This window comes from Ammospiza caudacuta, chromosome 5 (genome assembly GCF_027887145.1).
Source record: "Ammospiza caudacuta isolate bAmmCau1 chromosome 5, bAmmCau1.pri, whole genome shotgun sequence".
NCBI classification, from domain to species: domain Eukaryota; kingdom Metazoa; phylum Chordata; class Aves; order Passeriformes; family Passerellidae; genus Ammospiza; species Ammospiza caudacuta.
In genome coordinates, this window is record NC_080597.1 from 6,491,645 (window position 1) to 6,506,218 (window position 14,574).

Genomic DNA, 14,574 nt, shown 5'->3' on the forward strand with positions numbered 1-14,574 from the left:
AGGGTCAAAAGAGGATTTGGTGGTCCTGTAAGGTAAATGACATCAAAGGCGATGAAGTTCTGCTCACCACTGAGCTGCTGACTGGAAGAGGTCCTTGGCCTGAGCTGCCTCCAGAGCCAAGGGAGAGAGCAAGTTTAAATAGTCCAGAGCAGATCCAGGGGCAGTGGAAATGTTGAGTGTTGTGGGTGATGCAGATTGCTGTCTCTGTTGCTCCCTGAAGATGGGGATGTTCCTTTAGGTGGCACAGAAGGAATGAGAGATGTGCTATTAAAACACTTATTGAACCACCAGCATAATGAATTAGCAAGTTGCTACAAGAGAGCAAAACCCTGATTTCTTTGCAGCCCCAGCTGGTGGGAATGGAAGCAGAGATGCTGCTGCTTTAGAGAGACTTGTTTCCAGTCTGTTTTCCTAATCTCAACAAGGGGATGCGTATCCCTTGCTAAAGCAAATCACTTCTGGAAAGGCCAGCTTCTGCTCAGTAATGCCACCAGTCAGATGTACCTAAATTTACATATTGATACTGGAACCACATCTTATTGTGGTGTCTGGTCCCCTCACTCCTCTTCCCACAAGCATGTCCTGCAGCAGCTCCCTACATCCCATGCTCTCCTTCTCTTCTGTCCCACAGAGCCATGACAAGAGCCATATCCAAGGAAGGAGAACGCAATGGGGCCACCGCATCTCCCGAAGAGATAAGAGTGGAGGAAATGGAAGAGAGAGGCCACTGGAAGAACAAAATGGAGTTTGTGCTGTCTGTGGCTGGGGAGATCATTGGCCTGGGTAACGTGTGGAGGTTCCCATACCTCTGCTACAAGAACGGTGGTGGTGAGTGCACAGCACACGTGAGTTGTTCTAGGTCTGTAGCTATGATGAGGGACATGTATATGCCTGCACCCAATTCTCCTATGTACTCCCTAAGGTATTCCCTTATTCACTCCTTCAACAAGTTAGTTCCTGCTAAAACCAGGAGGAATAAAAATTCAGGGGTGAATCCAGCTCCTCAATGGGTACTCTTCCTTAAAGCTGCATTCTCAAATCTGTACTCCTGAAAAATTGAACCCCAGTAACAACTTAGGGCTGTTGGGCATCTCAAGAAATTATTGGTCTTTAGAAAATATCAGATGCTGTGAGTGGCCGGAAAGCCAACACCAACCTCCTCCTACATATTCCCTTTTCCTACTCCTGGTGTCAAATCCATCCTTTGTTACAGAGGAGGAGAGGCTTAGACAGTGCTGGTATCCTAGCCAAGGCCTGATAGTCCCTAGAAGGAGATTTCTGCCTCTTTCCCTGGAGCAATTCTCACAATGATCAAACAACTATTAGAAACATTCATCCCCAAAAAAGGTTCATTCACCTTCCCTTTTGTTTCTTTGCATGGCTCTCCTTTTCTCTTGTAGTAACACTGCAATAAGATCATTACATGGTTAAAAGTAAAACTTTCTCATAACAATAAAATGAAACGTAAGGGAATAATTGACTGTCACTAACTTTTCTCAGTGAATAAAAATCTAACTTTATAAAAGAAAAGGAGGAATAGCAAATTACATGTCAAATCCAGCAATAACTTCTCTTTTGTTCTTGTTCTCTAAAAACACCCTGAATTAATGGTCTGGGATTTGCTTCACACCCCACCCCCCTTCTTTGAGCTTCTTTTCTCTGCAGACCATGCCCCAGAGGCCTTTCTTTTCCAAGGTGCCAGGAGCTTTCACCGATAGGTGAGTGGTTCCACTGTAATTTTCCCCAGGGCTTCCAAATTCTTGTCCTCTCTGCTGTTGCTGGAGTTTATCCAAATTAAACAAGAGACAAGGAAATACATCCTCAAAACCGATGAGGGCCAGGGTAAGAAATGGTTACAGAAAATGGAATTGAGTTTTTCTTGAACCTGGGATGATTTTTAGCAGATCCTCCAGTTTCCTTCTCCAATATTTTGATGGGAGGCACCCAAGAGCAAGTCAGATGGGCACAGGTTAGGAAACAGTGGAGGTGCATCTGATTGAGCAGCCCATTCTGCAGTGATGCTTTCAGAGAGGAGTCATGGGTTTTGCATGGAAAATTTCTCCCTGAGCTCAGATGATATCTTTGCATAGTTTGTGCCTGTGGTACCCGGTTCAGCAGTCCTTGCAATTTGTATGCTAATTAGTGTAAGTGAAAAGGCTACTTTTGTTCACTTTAAATATCTATTGAATAACATTTTTCTTTTTAATTAGACTGCTCTGGAATAGCTAAGGCTGTGATTCAGAGGGCAAGGAGGCCAGGCTTGGGAAAGGTTAGGATGGGAGTGTCCTTCCCTCACAGCTCCCTTGTAGAAAGTATGCTACTGCTGTAGAACACGCTTTTCTCTCTCCAGGGCTCTAGGGAACCAGAAGACTCATATAGGACAAGGCAATGTATTTCCATGACACTCAAGGACATTCTCATCATTGGAAAAGTTCTTGAAATTGCAAAAAAAGGCATTTCCCATCTATAAATGCTTCATCCCTGTCCCACCCTTACCCCCCAAATTTGAGACTGCTGTCCTGTCACCTTTCTCCACCTGAATGTACTGAAATGGTTATACAGCCATGAAGACAGATGCCATAGAAAAAATAGTGCTAGATTTCTGTAAAGAGACCAACTGCAACCTTATCTACTGCTGTACTGTCAAATTCGATCTAATTGCTCAGCATCCTGAACTTATTATTGACTCATAAAGAAAGAGGATCTGTTTCTGAGGCCCCACTCAAGGCTGAGGCTCCTGCAGTAGGGCAGCAAATTGAGGAGGGTATCACAGCTAGAGTTTCAGCTGGTAACTGCTGTGGGACAGTTAAGAGAGACAAGACAATAGAGGTGCAAGAAAATCATTGTTGCTCAGAGACCAAAATGGGTCAACCTCTGGGACAAATTGTATCAGAGGAGAGGGTCTGGAATCTGCTGAAAGGCTCATCTGTGTGCAGGATAATAAAGCTGTCTTGCAGATTTGGCATAGATGTCTTGCAACACCAAAAGCAGCAGCTGCCTCTAGTCCAGGGTCTGCAGTTCTCACTTCCTACCCTGTAAACCTGGACTGACCCTGAGAACCAGCCTCCTTCCCTCTGGCCCCAGGTCTCCTGCAGCTACACACAGCTGTGTTTAGGGGAAGTGTGGATGTTCTTTGTTATTGTAACTTTGTTGGCTTAAAAACAAGGGCAAGGGTTCCTGGTTGCTCACAGTCACTGGAAGGAATGTCAGTGTGAATGCCTGTGCTGGCAGGGGAGGAGAGGGCCCGGGGGACAGTGGCTGAGAAAGGCACCCTAGTCTTGGTTACAAGCAACTGAGGTGCTCTCCAGGCCCTGGCAAGAGAGGTGTTCCTGACTAAATTTTATTGTACGGAGTGGCAAGATAGCCACAGTTGTTTCAGCGAGGAAGGCAGTCACCTTATCTTGTTTGGAGGGGAACAGAAGTGTGAAAATCCACACTAAGGATGTGGAGAAAGAGAGTGAGGTGTCAGAAGGAAGGTCAGCTGTGAAAATGAGATCTCAGGAGCAGTTTTGAGCAGAGCAGTGAATGTACTTGTACTTGGTTTGACAACATAACTGAAAAGGTGCAAAAAAATTTCAGACAGCTGAACAAAGCACTAAGCCATTTTTTCAGGGCATTAAAGTTTTTGGTTATTTTTGTTTGTCTTTTCTTATGCTTAGTTTATGTTGGTCATTGTTTCTGGGAAAAAGCCTTACTCTTTTCTCCTTCCTCTTCCATTCTGACAGGCGTTAATCTGAGGGTGATTTCAGGTTGATTTCTCTTTAGACATTTCTCTACATATTAGCAAAAATGGATTTTGAAGGTAGAAGTTAAACTTCCTCATTTTGAAAATGCCGGAAAGATATTCCTCCCCTATTTCCATTTTTCTGGTGCAATCTGCTTTCCAAATTTGATGTGAAAAAAGTCTCGAGTAAATTTATATCCTGGCAAATGTTTTACTTACCAAGAAATGTCACCAGCCTCCAGATTTGTATCCTCTGGCAAGTGGGAGTTTTGCTGTGACTCTCATGAAAGGCAGAACAAATGTAGTTATGTGAAACAAGGACTTATTTTGTTCATCCCCTTCCTGCTGAAAGCTGGAATGAGGTCAGGAGCATGAAGCAGGGAGAACTTCTTCAGCACTATCTTTTTTTAGCTCCTTGCCTGGCTACTCCTTACCCCTCTAGGTTTTGGCCTATGCCAAATGCAGAAGTGCAGCAGTAGCACAAGACAGACCACCCTTGTATTTTTTTCTGAGAAATTATGGTGATTGTTTCTTTAGCAGAGGTTGCACATTTAGTTCACTGAAATATTTATGTTTATGTAGCTGATTCCAGCTGTGGTCCCAGGTACCTGGCAAGAGATTTTAGGGATAAGGTTTTTGAAGAGGTTTCTGAGGCAGCATTTTACCCCTCTCTGCAGGAGCCTTCCTCATCCCTTACCTCATCTTCCTCTTCACCTGTGGGATCCCTCTGTTTCTCCTGGAGACGGCGCTGGGGCAGTACACGAGCCAGGGAGGGGTGACAGCCTGGAGGAAGATCTGCCCCCTCTTTGAAGGTCAGTCAAATTACAGTATTTACTGGCAACACTTTCTGACAACCAGTGACTCAGGTCCTTTTTTTAAAAAAATATTATTATTCTTTTTTTTTTTTCCTTTCTCTCTTATTCTCCCTCCCTTCTTCTCTCTCCCAGCCTTGTTATTCCTTCTGCTGCCTGCTGCGTTTCCAGGGCAGCTCCCTGACCCCTCTCGATGTGAGTGAGGGTGTGTGGTGCTGCCTGGGGGCTGTGCTGCTCCACCTGAAGCACAGTCTCTGCTTTGAGGAGCTCAGAACCTGGGAGAGAGGAGAAGCAGGATGGCCAGCTTGAAGGAGGAGGATGGAAGTATCAATGTACAAACACCTGTGTGTAGTTCAGGACAAATAGTGAGGGGAGAAGAGATTGAGGAAATCTGTCTGGTTTATTCTACTTTCCCTGCCCACTCCCGTGCCCAGGGCTGCTGTGGCAGCATTTGCAGGCTGGAATCCTTCAAACTGGGGGAATCAGACTGTGTGCACTGGGTCTGACAGCCCAGAGATGGGATGGGGATGAGGTTAAACCACAGGGATAAGAGCCAGGACTTCTGGGGCCCTGGGGAAGGTTGTTTAATGGGATTAATACATTAATGAATATAATTTCCTCAATTCTTCTGTCCAGAGGAGAGCTTATTAACCATGTTTTGCAGATGGAGAAAGCTGTGCTCAGGCAGAGTGGAGCCTGGTTAGTTTGTTGAGCATGGGCATGCAGTGCTATTTGAAACTCCATGGGGAGTCTGGTACCTCCTGCACTGGAGACCCCTGTGCTCTGGCACACGCCTGGAGCTGGACCAGCAGGGGTATCCCAAAGGACACTGACAACCAGTTTTAAATAAATGAATTGGGCCTTTCTGCTCTGATTACTGTTCTGAGGTCTCAGTGAGCAATGGGCACAAGCAGGACCCAGGACCAAAGCTGAGCATGGTGAATATCAGCTGTAAGACTTTTTTGCCTGACACTTTCCAAAAGTAAGAGACTCAGCTGCATTTCTTTTCTTCAAAGGCTAGAGCTGTATTTTTCTGAAGAGGAGGCATTATGATGCTGTGGCATGGTAGCCATCAGAAATTTTTTTCCAAATCAGCATAAGGTTTTCTGGCTGTTTCACCACAGACCTGTCTAGAGTTACCAACAATGTTTCCTGTCTGTGTGCCCAGTCACAAAATCCATCCTCTTTCCCTTAGGCAGGTTTTGCACTATTTTCTGGAGAGCCATGTTGTTGGTGTTGCCTCATTCTAACCACAGCATGAGCAGTGTCTTTATTTGGTGTTAAGCCTCATGTGTTGGGAGTTGGTTGCCAGTCCCATTCTCACCTCCTTTGCTTTTCTCCACAGGAATTGGATATGCCACCCAAGTCATTGTGGGATATCTGAATATCTACTACATTGTCATCTTGTCCTGGGCACTCTTCTTCCTGTTCAGCTCCTTCTCTTCAGTGCTACCATGGGCCAGCTGCAATAACCCCTGGAACTCAGGTACACCTATTCTTGGGCAGTTTCTAGCTTCTTTCCAATTCCCAGAAGTTATTTAGGTTTTGTTGAAAATATTTGGGGTTTTTTTGGATAAGAAGCTCTCATGAGCTGGCATGTGATGTCACCAAAAAATAGGCATTTTCTGGCAAGCAGGAGAGGTGGATGGTAGAGTTTGCAAGCCAATCTAGGGCACTCATCGTGTGGCAGGCTCTTTTTATTATCTCTGGTGCAACAGTTTATCTTACAGTTCCCTTACTCTGCCCCGTTTCTGCGGAGTTACTGGGACAGTTGCTGCCACTGCCAGTGCCTGAACAGTTTCCTCGGTGCACTCAGCTTTTCACTTTACTCTGCCCTGCAGAGAAGACCTGGCTTTGACTTTACTCAAGTTGCTTGTGCTGAGCCTGGGAAGATGGGGTGGATGTGAGGTAATTCTCATGAATGTCCTTGTCAGGAATTTTTTAACATGTTGAGCAGGTTTTGCTTGGCAGCAGCTTGGTTCCCTCCCTTTTTCTCTTGAGTCAGATAATTAATTTCTGCAATTAGTTAATTTTCTCTACCCTGTAGGCCTTTTACTCACAGCTCCCTCTGCCTTTTCATCCCAGCAGGAGTAACCAGCCTTTTAAGGAGATGATCCAATTCCTTCAGCTCCCCCAGAATGGATTTGTTTGCAAGGAAAGCCACAAATGTTCTCTTAACAGAGAGAAGTCTCCCAGCAACAGCTGGGTTTCCTTGGTTTTCTATTGGATTGGCTTTTGCTGGCAAAATGCAAGATGAGGTGCATTGGATGTGTGGCATCTGCTCTGTTTTTAGTTATTTCATGCTTTGTAATGGTTGGGGATGGCAAAGGAGAACATGAAGGTGATGTGTGCATGTGTGGACAGGGAATGGTGTGGACAAGCATGTGTGGAAAGAGAATGAGATTTTCTATCTAGACTACTCATAGTCACTATCCCTTGATAATCTGTATTTTTCAGTCATCTGTTTTCAATTTGGCAGTGAATTGTTTTCTCCTTCCCCTCTTCTCTCCCTGAAGCCCTTCTGGTGACTGCTGGATTGGGATTCCTACCTGGGGAGAGCCAGAGTTTAATGAGACATTTAATGAGATGCTCTATAGCACAAGATGAAGGATCTGTGAGGGTTAGGGTCCAGAGGAGAAGGAATATCCCTCTTGGAGGAGCTCTAGAGAATTTCTCACCTCATCAGCTTCCTCTTCTTTTGGTAGATCTCTGTGTGGACATTCTGAATAGATCCAGCCTGGACAACAGGACCTTGCCAGTGAACGCCACCTCCTCAATGATTGAGTTTTGGGAGTATGTGATTGCTTTCCCTCTGTTCAGGCTCCCTCTCACCCAAAGGCTGCAGCTGCAGGACTCCCTGGGCTGGGGGCTCTGTGTCTGTAGGAGCAAGCGAGGTGCCACATGCCAGATCCAACACGGGGAGCACAAGGAGCTGCCGAGGAGATGGGCACAGAGCCCGGGGTGTGAGGACTGGGCACACCCCAAAGGCTGCTCACCGTGTGCCTGCCCAGGGGTGCTCGTGTGCACCTTGAGGGTGTGTTCCCCTTTCTGGCACTGGGCTGCCTGGGTGAGTGTGGCCACTGAGAGAGCCACCAAAAGCAGGAGAGGGCTTGCTGCAAGCAGGAGTGCATGTGCTGGGTGTTGCAGGTTGGCAGGCAAGCATGAGAGGCCACGGCAGGTGGAACAGTCCTCCACAGTGAAACAAAAGGGAGAAAACTGCTTCTTACATTCTTTTGACCCAGTCCTGCTTGCTAAGGGAAGTGATCCCTCAGGCTGCTCAGGATCATTCCTGGAGAGCAGGGATCTGAGATACATGCATGAGATGCCAGAGAATAATTTGAGGAAGGTGGAGAATTTTCAGGAATTTGGGGCTGGAGGCACTAAAATACTGAGTGAGGGGGTCTTATAGCAGGCCACACAATGTCCCAGATAGGGTCATCAGTGCAGCCTGGAGAGGTTGAAATGACTGCTGGTGCCACCCTACCACTCCACATGCTACAGAGGAAAGTCTTACAAAGAAGAGGGGTTCAGCAGTTGGGTTTGGGTTTTGTCCCTGTTTCTGTCTCTTAAAGTACATTTGAAAGGGTTGACTTTCCTTTGTTGCAGCCACCATAGGGCACATAGAAGAGGATATGTGCCCATGGTTGCAAAAAGAGTCTGCACAGTGCTGGTTCCCTTCTCCTGCCCTGCTCCTTGCACATACTATTTAGTGAGAGCTGAGGTTGAAACAGTTGTTTGGGTTTTCTGTAGAGAGAGCAAGGGGACACTGAGGGAAGTGGTTTTGAGCAGAATGTGCAGAGGAGTTGTAAGTTTGGTCTTAGGCTGCTGGGAACTGCAGGAGTTGCAATTGTGTTGCCTGCCTTCTTGATGGTGCAATTGTGTTGCCTGCCTTCTTGATGGTGAATCTCCAAGGAAGGAGGCTGAGGGAAGGGCATGGCAATCTTAAAGATAATTTATGCTTACATATAGAGTGCCTGTAGCATAGGGGAGGAAGAATGGTGGCCATGGGCTGATAGTGGCTTTGGTGGCCTGCTTTGGATTGAGGTGTCTCTGCTGGGGAGCTGCCAGGCTCAGGGAGAAATAGGGAACAGGTGTTGATTTTGGGTAGTGGGGGTCTGATGGGCATGGCACCGTGGGTTTGGAGAGTGGGAGGGTTTGGGTCAGCCACAGGACACGGTGGAGCAGAGCTGGGATGATTTGCATGGCGTGGAGCCCTGGGCAGATGTGTTGTAGATAGGCTGATGGGGTAATATGGGAGAGGTGTGTAGGGGACCCTGAGTGGGGTGTGCAGTGTTAATGCTTCTCTCCCTGTCCCTGGACGCCGGCAGGAAGCGCGTGCTGAGGCTCACGGATGGGATTCACAAACTGGGCACTGTGCGCTGGGAGCTGGCTCTGTGTCTCCTGCTGGCCTGGATCATCTGCTACTTCTGCATCTGGAAAGGGGTCAAGTCCACAGGCAAAGTAGGAATGGGGATTATCCTCCCAGTCCATAAGCCTCCTTGTATCCATCTTCTTTTTCTTCCCCAAACTCTTTTCCTTCTTCATGAAGTAGAGGCAGAAGACACAGCACCAAAGTGAAGCTTAAATCCTGTTGAGGCCATACTGATGTGCACCAGTTGTGTTTGAAACCTAAGAGGAAGAATAAATTAGTAGGTCCGTCAGGGAGGGGAGAATGGGGAAAGCATTGGGAACTGAGGGCAGTTTTGAGGCACATTTTCACTTGCAAATACCCACAGTGGCTGGTGGATTCTCCCCAAATGCCCTTGGGAATCATGCACTCACCAATGTGTTGTCCTGCTGTGGCTTGAGGGTGTTTTCAACAAGATCCTCTGCAGTGGCAGGCTTCCCATCCCTGGCAATTATTAAACACTTGAGCAAAACAGACAAGCTGCTGCCTGTAACCAGCTCAGAGAATAGATAATGAATCTCTCCTACTTCTTTATCCTGGAAAACACTTGAGGTGGGACAAGTGTCCTTGTTCTCTCTTTCATGCTCTTTCTAAATCTGCAGGTTTTGGGTCAGTTCTTCACTTTCTGCATTTTGCTAATGAGGCTGAAGCCAATGCTTTCTCCCGATGTTTATCCGACAGAGCAGATGGACTGGTTTTCCTTTTGGAGCGAATGAGTGTTTGATGCCTTGGGCTGGGTGTTAGTGACACTGCCATGGCCTTGATTTGCTCAGGACCTCTTTCTTGGAGCTGCCATGAGATGGGTGGATCATTAATGATGATTGATGGTTAATAATTAGTCTTGTGGGTGTCCAGGGTGTCCCAATAGCAAAGGGAGGGAACCAATTTCTGCAACAGATTTCTTCCTTCAAATCACTGTCTACTCTTCACAAATGTTCCCTTTCCTGACACCTGTGTTTCAGTGTTAAGTCCTATCTGCTCACTTAAAACTGCACTGGGCACCCATTGCAGCAGAATGACATAGCAGCTTGCTCCCCTGACTAGATTTTTCCCAGATTTTGCTGATGACTGGTTCTTGCTGATGCAGACTTGTCCACCATTTCTGAAGGAAGGAGATCCAGACTCCACCTTTATGGGGAAGAGGGGATGGATGAGAAATGATGGCATTTTAAACCTTGAATCTCTGATTGTCCCTAATTTGAATGCCACAGTGCCATCTTGACAAGAAATTTGTCTGAGAGGTTTTGTGATCTGCATGGAAGAATAATGAAGTCATGCAAGGTTCCCTTTAGCTCTCAGCCTTCTCCACTGAGTTTTTCTTTGCATGGTTCTCCTTGTGCACACTGCTTCCCCAGTGTGCATAACTTACCTGCACAAGGAGAAAGCTAGAGTATTTCAGTCAGGCTGGTTTAGCTGACTTGGTTTGGCAAAACCAGACCAGAAAGTGAGAGAAAACAGTGACTACATATAGTAAATATAATGGTCTTCCTGAGACTACAGATGATTTTTCCATCACAATTTTTAGGGTACAGGGCTATTGACTGTTTACCAGCCAGGTGTTATGGACATGGTGCAACAATAAAAGAGGAGTTTTCTGTTCCCAAATATACTACAGGTCAAACAGGCCAGTTGTCTTCTCTGCAGGCTGTAATTTTGAGTATTACAGGGGCACTGTCAAAAAATTCAACTGCCTCCCTCTTTTTCTTTGCTGGCAATATACTAAGACAAGCATTAGGAAAGACCCAAGAATTCTGAGCAGGTGCATAACTTTGTACAACAGCTCCAGATTAAACAGGAGGTTGTATTTGCCTGAGAGGCTGCTCTAATCACATAATCCTGCCACATCCTTATGTTTCTGCTTCTGTGATTTAAGGAACTCAAATTTAAAGAAACCATGGTGACCTCAGGACAATAATTTCAAATAACTCCATAAAGACTCATTTTCTTTTAAAAGCCTTCCCCCCCCGCCATGTTTCTTTTCCTTATGCATAAATGTTTTTTTAAAACTGATTTCTGAAGGTAGATTTTAATACTTGTGCCTAAAGGAGTGTCATTCTCATTCAATCAGGGAACAGCAAAAGTACCATGTAGTGTGACTTATTTGACCAATTATCACTAAGCACAAAAAAATGTAATTTCAGGCCTATCACTATGAATCCATGGAGTAAACAAGCCTTCACACTGCTTGGATGAATTTTAGTGATGAATAAATGTTAGGAAGTTGCAACTTGCTCCCAAGTATTTTGCAACTAGAAAAAAAGAATATGTTATATTAGAGAAATGGTTTAGAGATGATTAATTCTACTGTAATATTTATTTCTATCACACACAAAAAGAAGTAAAAATAGGTATTACAAAAATAATGGTCTGCATTTTCTTTAAAGGCTTTGAGTTGCCCCCATTTTTTACCTGTGAGCTCAAAGGCATAAAAGAGATGAGAGTGACGCATGAGCCCTTCTGGAAATGAGAAATGCCTCATAGGTGTCTCAAATTGGCCAGCAAAAGTTGGTATTTAATTTGGAAAGCTCTTGCTGTGCATAGGACCATTTTAATAACTCATTAAAGCTCAGTGATGGGAAGAGATCTGGGTTTCTTCAGCAGCTTTCAAAAGATGAAGGGAACAGCTGCACAGCAGGGAAATTATATTGGCTGGAAAGAGAAAACAAAGCAGAGCAACCAGTGGCAGAGTCTTGGATGAAGAACAAAATGCAGATTAACTAAATCACCAGTGAGATGTAACCTTGATTACTTTCTTTCCCACCCCTCTTCTGTGTTAGCAGCAGCAGCCACAGCCAGCAGCAGAGTCAGGGAGGTTTGCTGGGGCAGGGGCCTGCAGATGAGTTGAAGTGATGCTGCCCCTCCCTGCTGACCCTCTCTCCTCTTGTTTCCCTGCTCTGCAGGTCGTTTACTTCACTGCCACCTTCCCATATGTGATGCTCCTCATCCTGCTGGTCCGAGGGGTGATGCTGCCAGGGGCTGCTGAGGGGATCATCTTCTACCTGAAGCCAGACATGTCCAAGCTGGCAGACCCACAGGTGAGGGCTGGTGTCAGGCAAATGCTGGCCACAAGAATGTTCTCAGTGCCCTGGCCTCTGGAGCTGAGCATCTAGCTGTCATCTATGAAAGCAAGTCAGGCAACCAGGATCCTTAAAACTTCTGAGAAGGGTCTGGTTCCCTTACACAGCACATTCTTTTTGCTTGTGGTCTGCAGCATGTGGGCATATTAGGTCATTTCCACTCATGGGCTCAGCAAAACCAGAAGAGTATATAAAATATTTAGCATGTAACAGAGAGTTTTTCTGGCTGTTAAATGCAGATAATTAAGGGAGGGGTTATATAATCTATCACTTTTAATTTTTTTTCTGGCCTGGTTAGCACTTTGGCTCCATCAGGACCCTCCCAGGACATGAGAGGTCCCTGTGCTTGCAGAAGAGACCAAAGGCATGCATGTAACGTGGGCTGTGACCAGATGGGTTCCCTGCACTGCTCCTGGGGGCTGGTCCCACCTGCCTAGGGCAGGGGCTGGCCAAAGGGTCAATCACTTCCACCAATCCCTGGAGCTCATGGAAACCCTCAGTGAGATCCTGCTGCTGAGCTGAGGCAGAAGGTAGAGCTTTAGTTCACATGGGATGTGTGTCCATGCCTGAGGGACTCCTGTGTACATGCCTCTCTGTGGGAAATCAGGGTGAACTTAGGCTGCAGCGCCTGGGATGGGATTCTTTGAAGGCTATGAAATTCCAGCTGCCTGGATGTTTGCAGCTGGGGGCTGCTTAGAGGAAAAAGAGAATGACTGGGGAGCCTGGAGAGCATCAGAAAGGTGGGCTGTTTACCTGCCTGCCTACAACTCCCAGCTCAGGGCTTTCCCTGGGACTGTGTGAGAGCAGAGTTGCAGCTCAGCTCTCCAGGGAGGAGAAGGCTGGAGCAGTGCTGAGAAATCCCACTCAGCTTTTCCCATGAAAGGCCAGAGCAAAGGGTAACTTGGGTGTGACACCCCACTGGCCGGCAATCTCTCATCTCAGCAATTTTCTGCCCCTTCACTGTGCACTGTGGCCTCAGAGAGGTGGAAAACTAGGTCTGGGAGCAGGGGAGGGAGTACACAGATTGTTGATCACATTGTCATTTGGGGTGACTCACCAATGGCTCTGCAAGGAGATTAATCATCTGGGCCATGTAGGGACCACAGACATGTAGTGAGAGCTTCAGAAGGAGCCATGCTATCAGGGATGCCATCTCTACCTTGAATGCAGAGGTGTGGGGTGGAGAAATGGTGTCACCTTAAATGGGGTGTGAAAATATGGTCTCCTCTAGAGTTTTTTCCTAAAGGGTTTCCAGTTCTATAGCTCAGTTTTTCCAGATAGATATCCCAGATTCTCCATTCACTGTAGATCCCCTTTCTGTCTCACAGGGTTTGTTCTCCATGACTGGAGGAGTTATTGTTGACAGGGCACAGCCATTTGTTAATTTTGTTGCCACGTCTGGAGACCACTGACCTTCTTTGTTCCAGGTGTGGATGGATGCAGGCACTCAAATCCTCTTCTCTTATGCCATCTGTGAGGGGTGCCTGACAGCTCTGGGCAGCTACAACAAATACACCAACAACTGTTACAGGTAGGAAGAGCTGCACTCCTCATTTCCTTCTGGAAATTTTCTCAGATAGCACAGAGCTGCATCAGAGGCAGGCTCTGTCCCTGGGGGAGACCTTGGGTCGTGCTGCTGTGACTAATGAGATGCTCAGAGTGCAGAGGACTCAGCACAGGGATGGAGGATGGCTGAGGGAAGAGAGGAGTGCAGAAAATGTCTTTAATAGTGCTCTCCTGCAATAAATGAGAGGCTGGAGGAGGGGGAGGAATGAAAATGGAGAGTGTCTCCAGCCACTGTGTAGACAGCACACTCTATTTTGACAGAGTGAGTGGGCAGGAGTGACATGGCCAGCTCTGCCATCACTGGCTAGGCAGGGGAGGTGGTACAAAGCTGATGGGGGCCTCCTGTCTCCAGTGCTTTACTGTCATCAGAGTAATGTACTGCCAGTGGCCTTTTGATCCTATCAAGGGGGTTAATCAAGTCTGTCTGGCCTTCTCCTTGCCCTTGGATTACAGGTCTATTGTATCCATGGCCTGACATGGAGCTCAGTGGAGCAATCAGGACCATTTTTGACACCCTCTACAGAGCCCTGAGAAGAAGGGACTTTGCTGTGCTTTCACATATTGCCCCAGCACAGATTGTAAAATGGAACTGTGCTTGGGACACAACAATCATCTCTCCTGTTCTCCAGTAGGTGCTACCATGGCTGTAGGTTGGGCAGTTAATACTTTCTCCTGGCTCTCCCAAAATATTTCAGGCACCAATGAAATGCTGTGCTGACTCCTTCCTCTAGTTCCTAAGGTGCCTTGTGCTGCAGCTTACCTCTGGGTGTCCCAAACGTGTCCACAGTGCCTGTCCCATGGCAGCTGATGCTGTGGGTCAGCTCTGGCAGCTGCCCAGGCAGGATCCAGGGATGTGGGGCTTCCAGCCCAGCCAGCTCACAGTGGTGCCCAATTTCCACAAGGAGAAAGGGCACAGAAGTTTCAGGACAAGTAACACAACACATCCCAGCCTCCATGTGAGCATAGCTAATAAAGACAGTGTAGACA

General features: G+C 46.7%; 1 protein-coding gene across 1 annotated transcript in view; it reads left to right on the forward strand.

The window, feature by feature from the left end:
- The window catches only part of SLC6A12 (solute carrier family 6 member 12), a 33,462-nt gene that overhangs the window by 4,935 nt on the left and 13,953 nt on the right, over positions 1-14,574 (forward strand). The window contains exons 2-8 of the mRNA XM_058805332.1: positions 632-828; positions 4,402-4,536; positions 5,882-6,022; positions 7,242-7,329; positions 8,865-8,997; positions 11,845-11,979; positions 13,449-13,552. Of these exons, the coding sequence (XP_058661315.1) occupies positions 632-828; positions 4,402-4,536; positions 5,882-6,022; positions 7,242-7,329; positions 8,865-8,997; positions 11,845-11,979; positions 13,449-13,552 (933 nt within the window). The remainder of the gene's footprint in view (positions 1-631; positions 829-4,401; positions 4,537-5,881; positions 6,023-7,241; positions 7,330-8,864; positions 8,998-11,844; positions 11,980-13,448; positions 13,553-14,574) is intronic.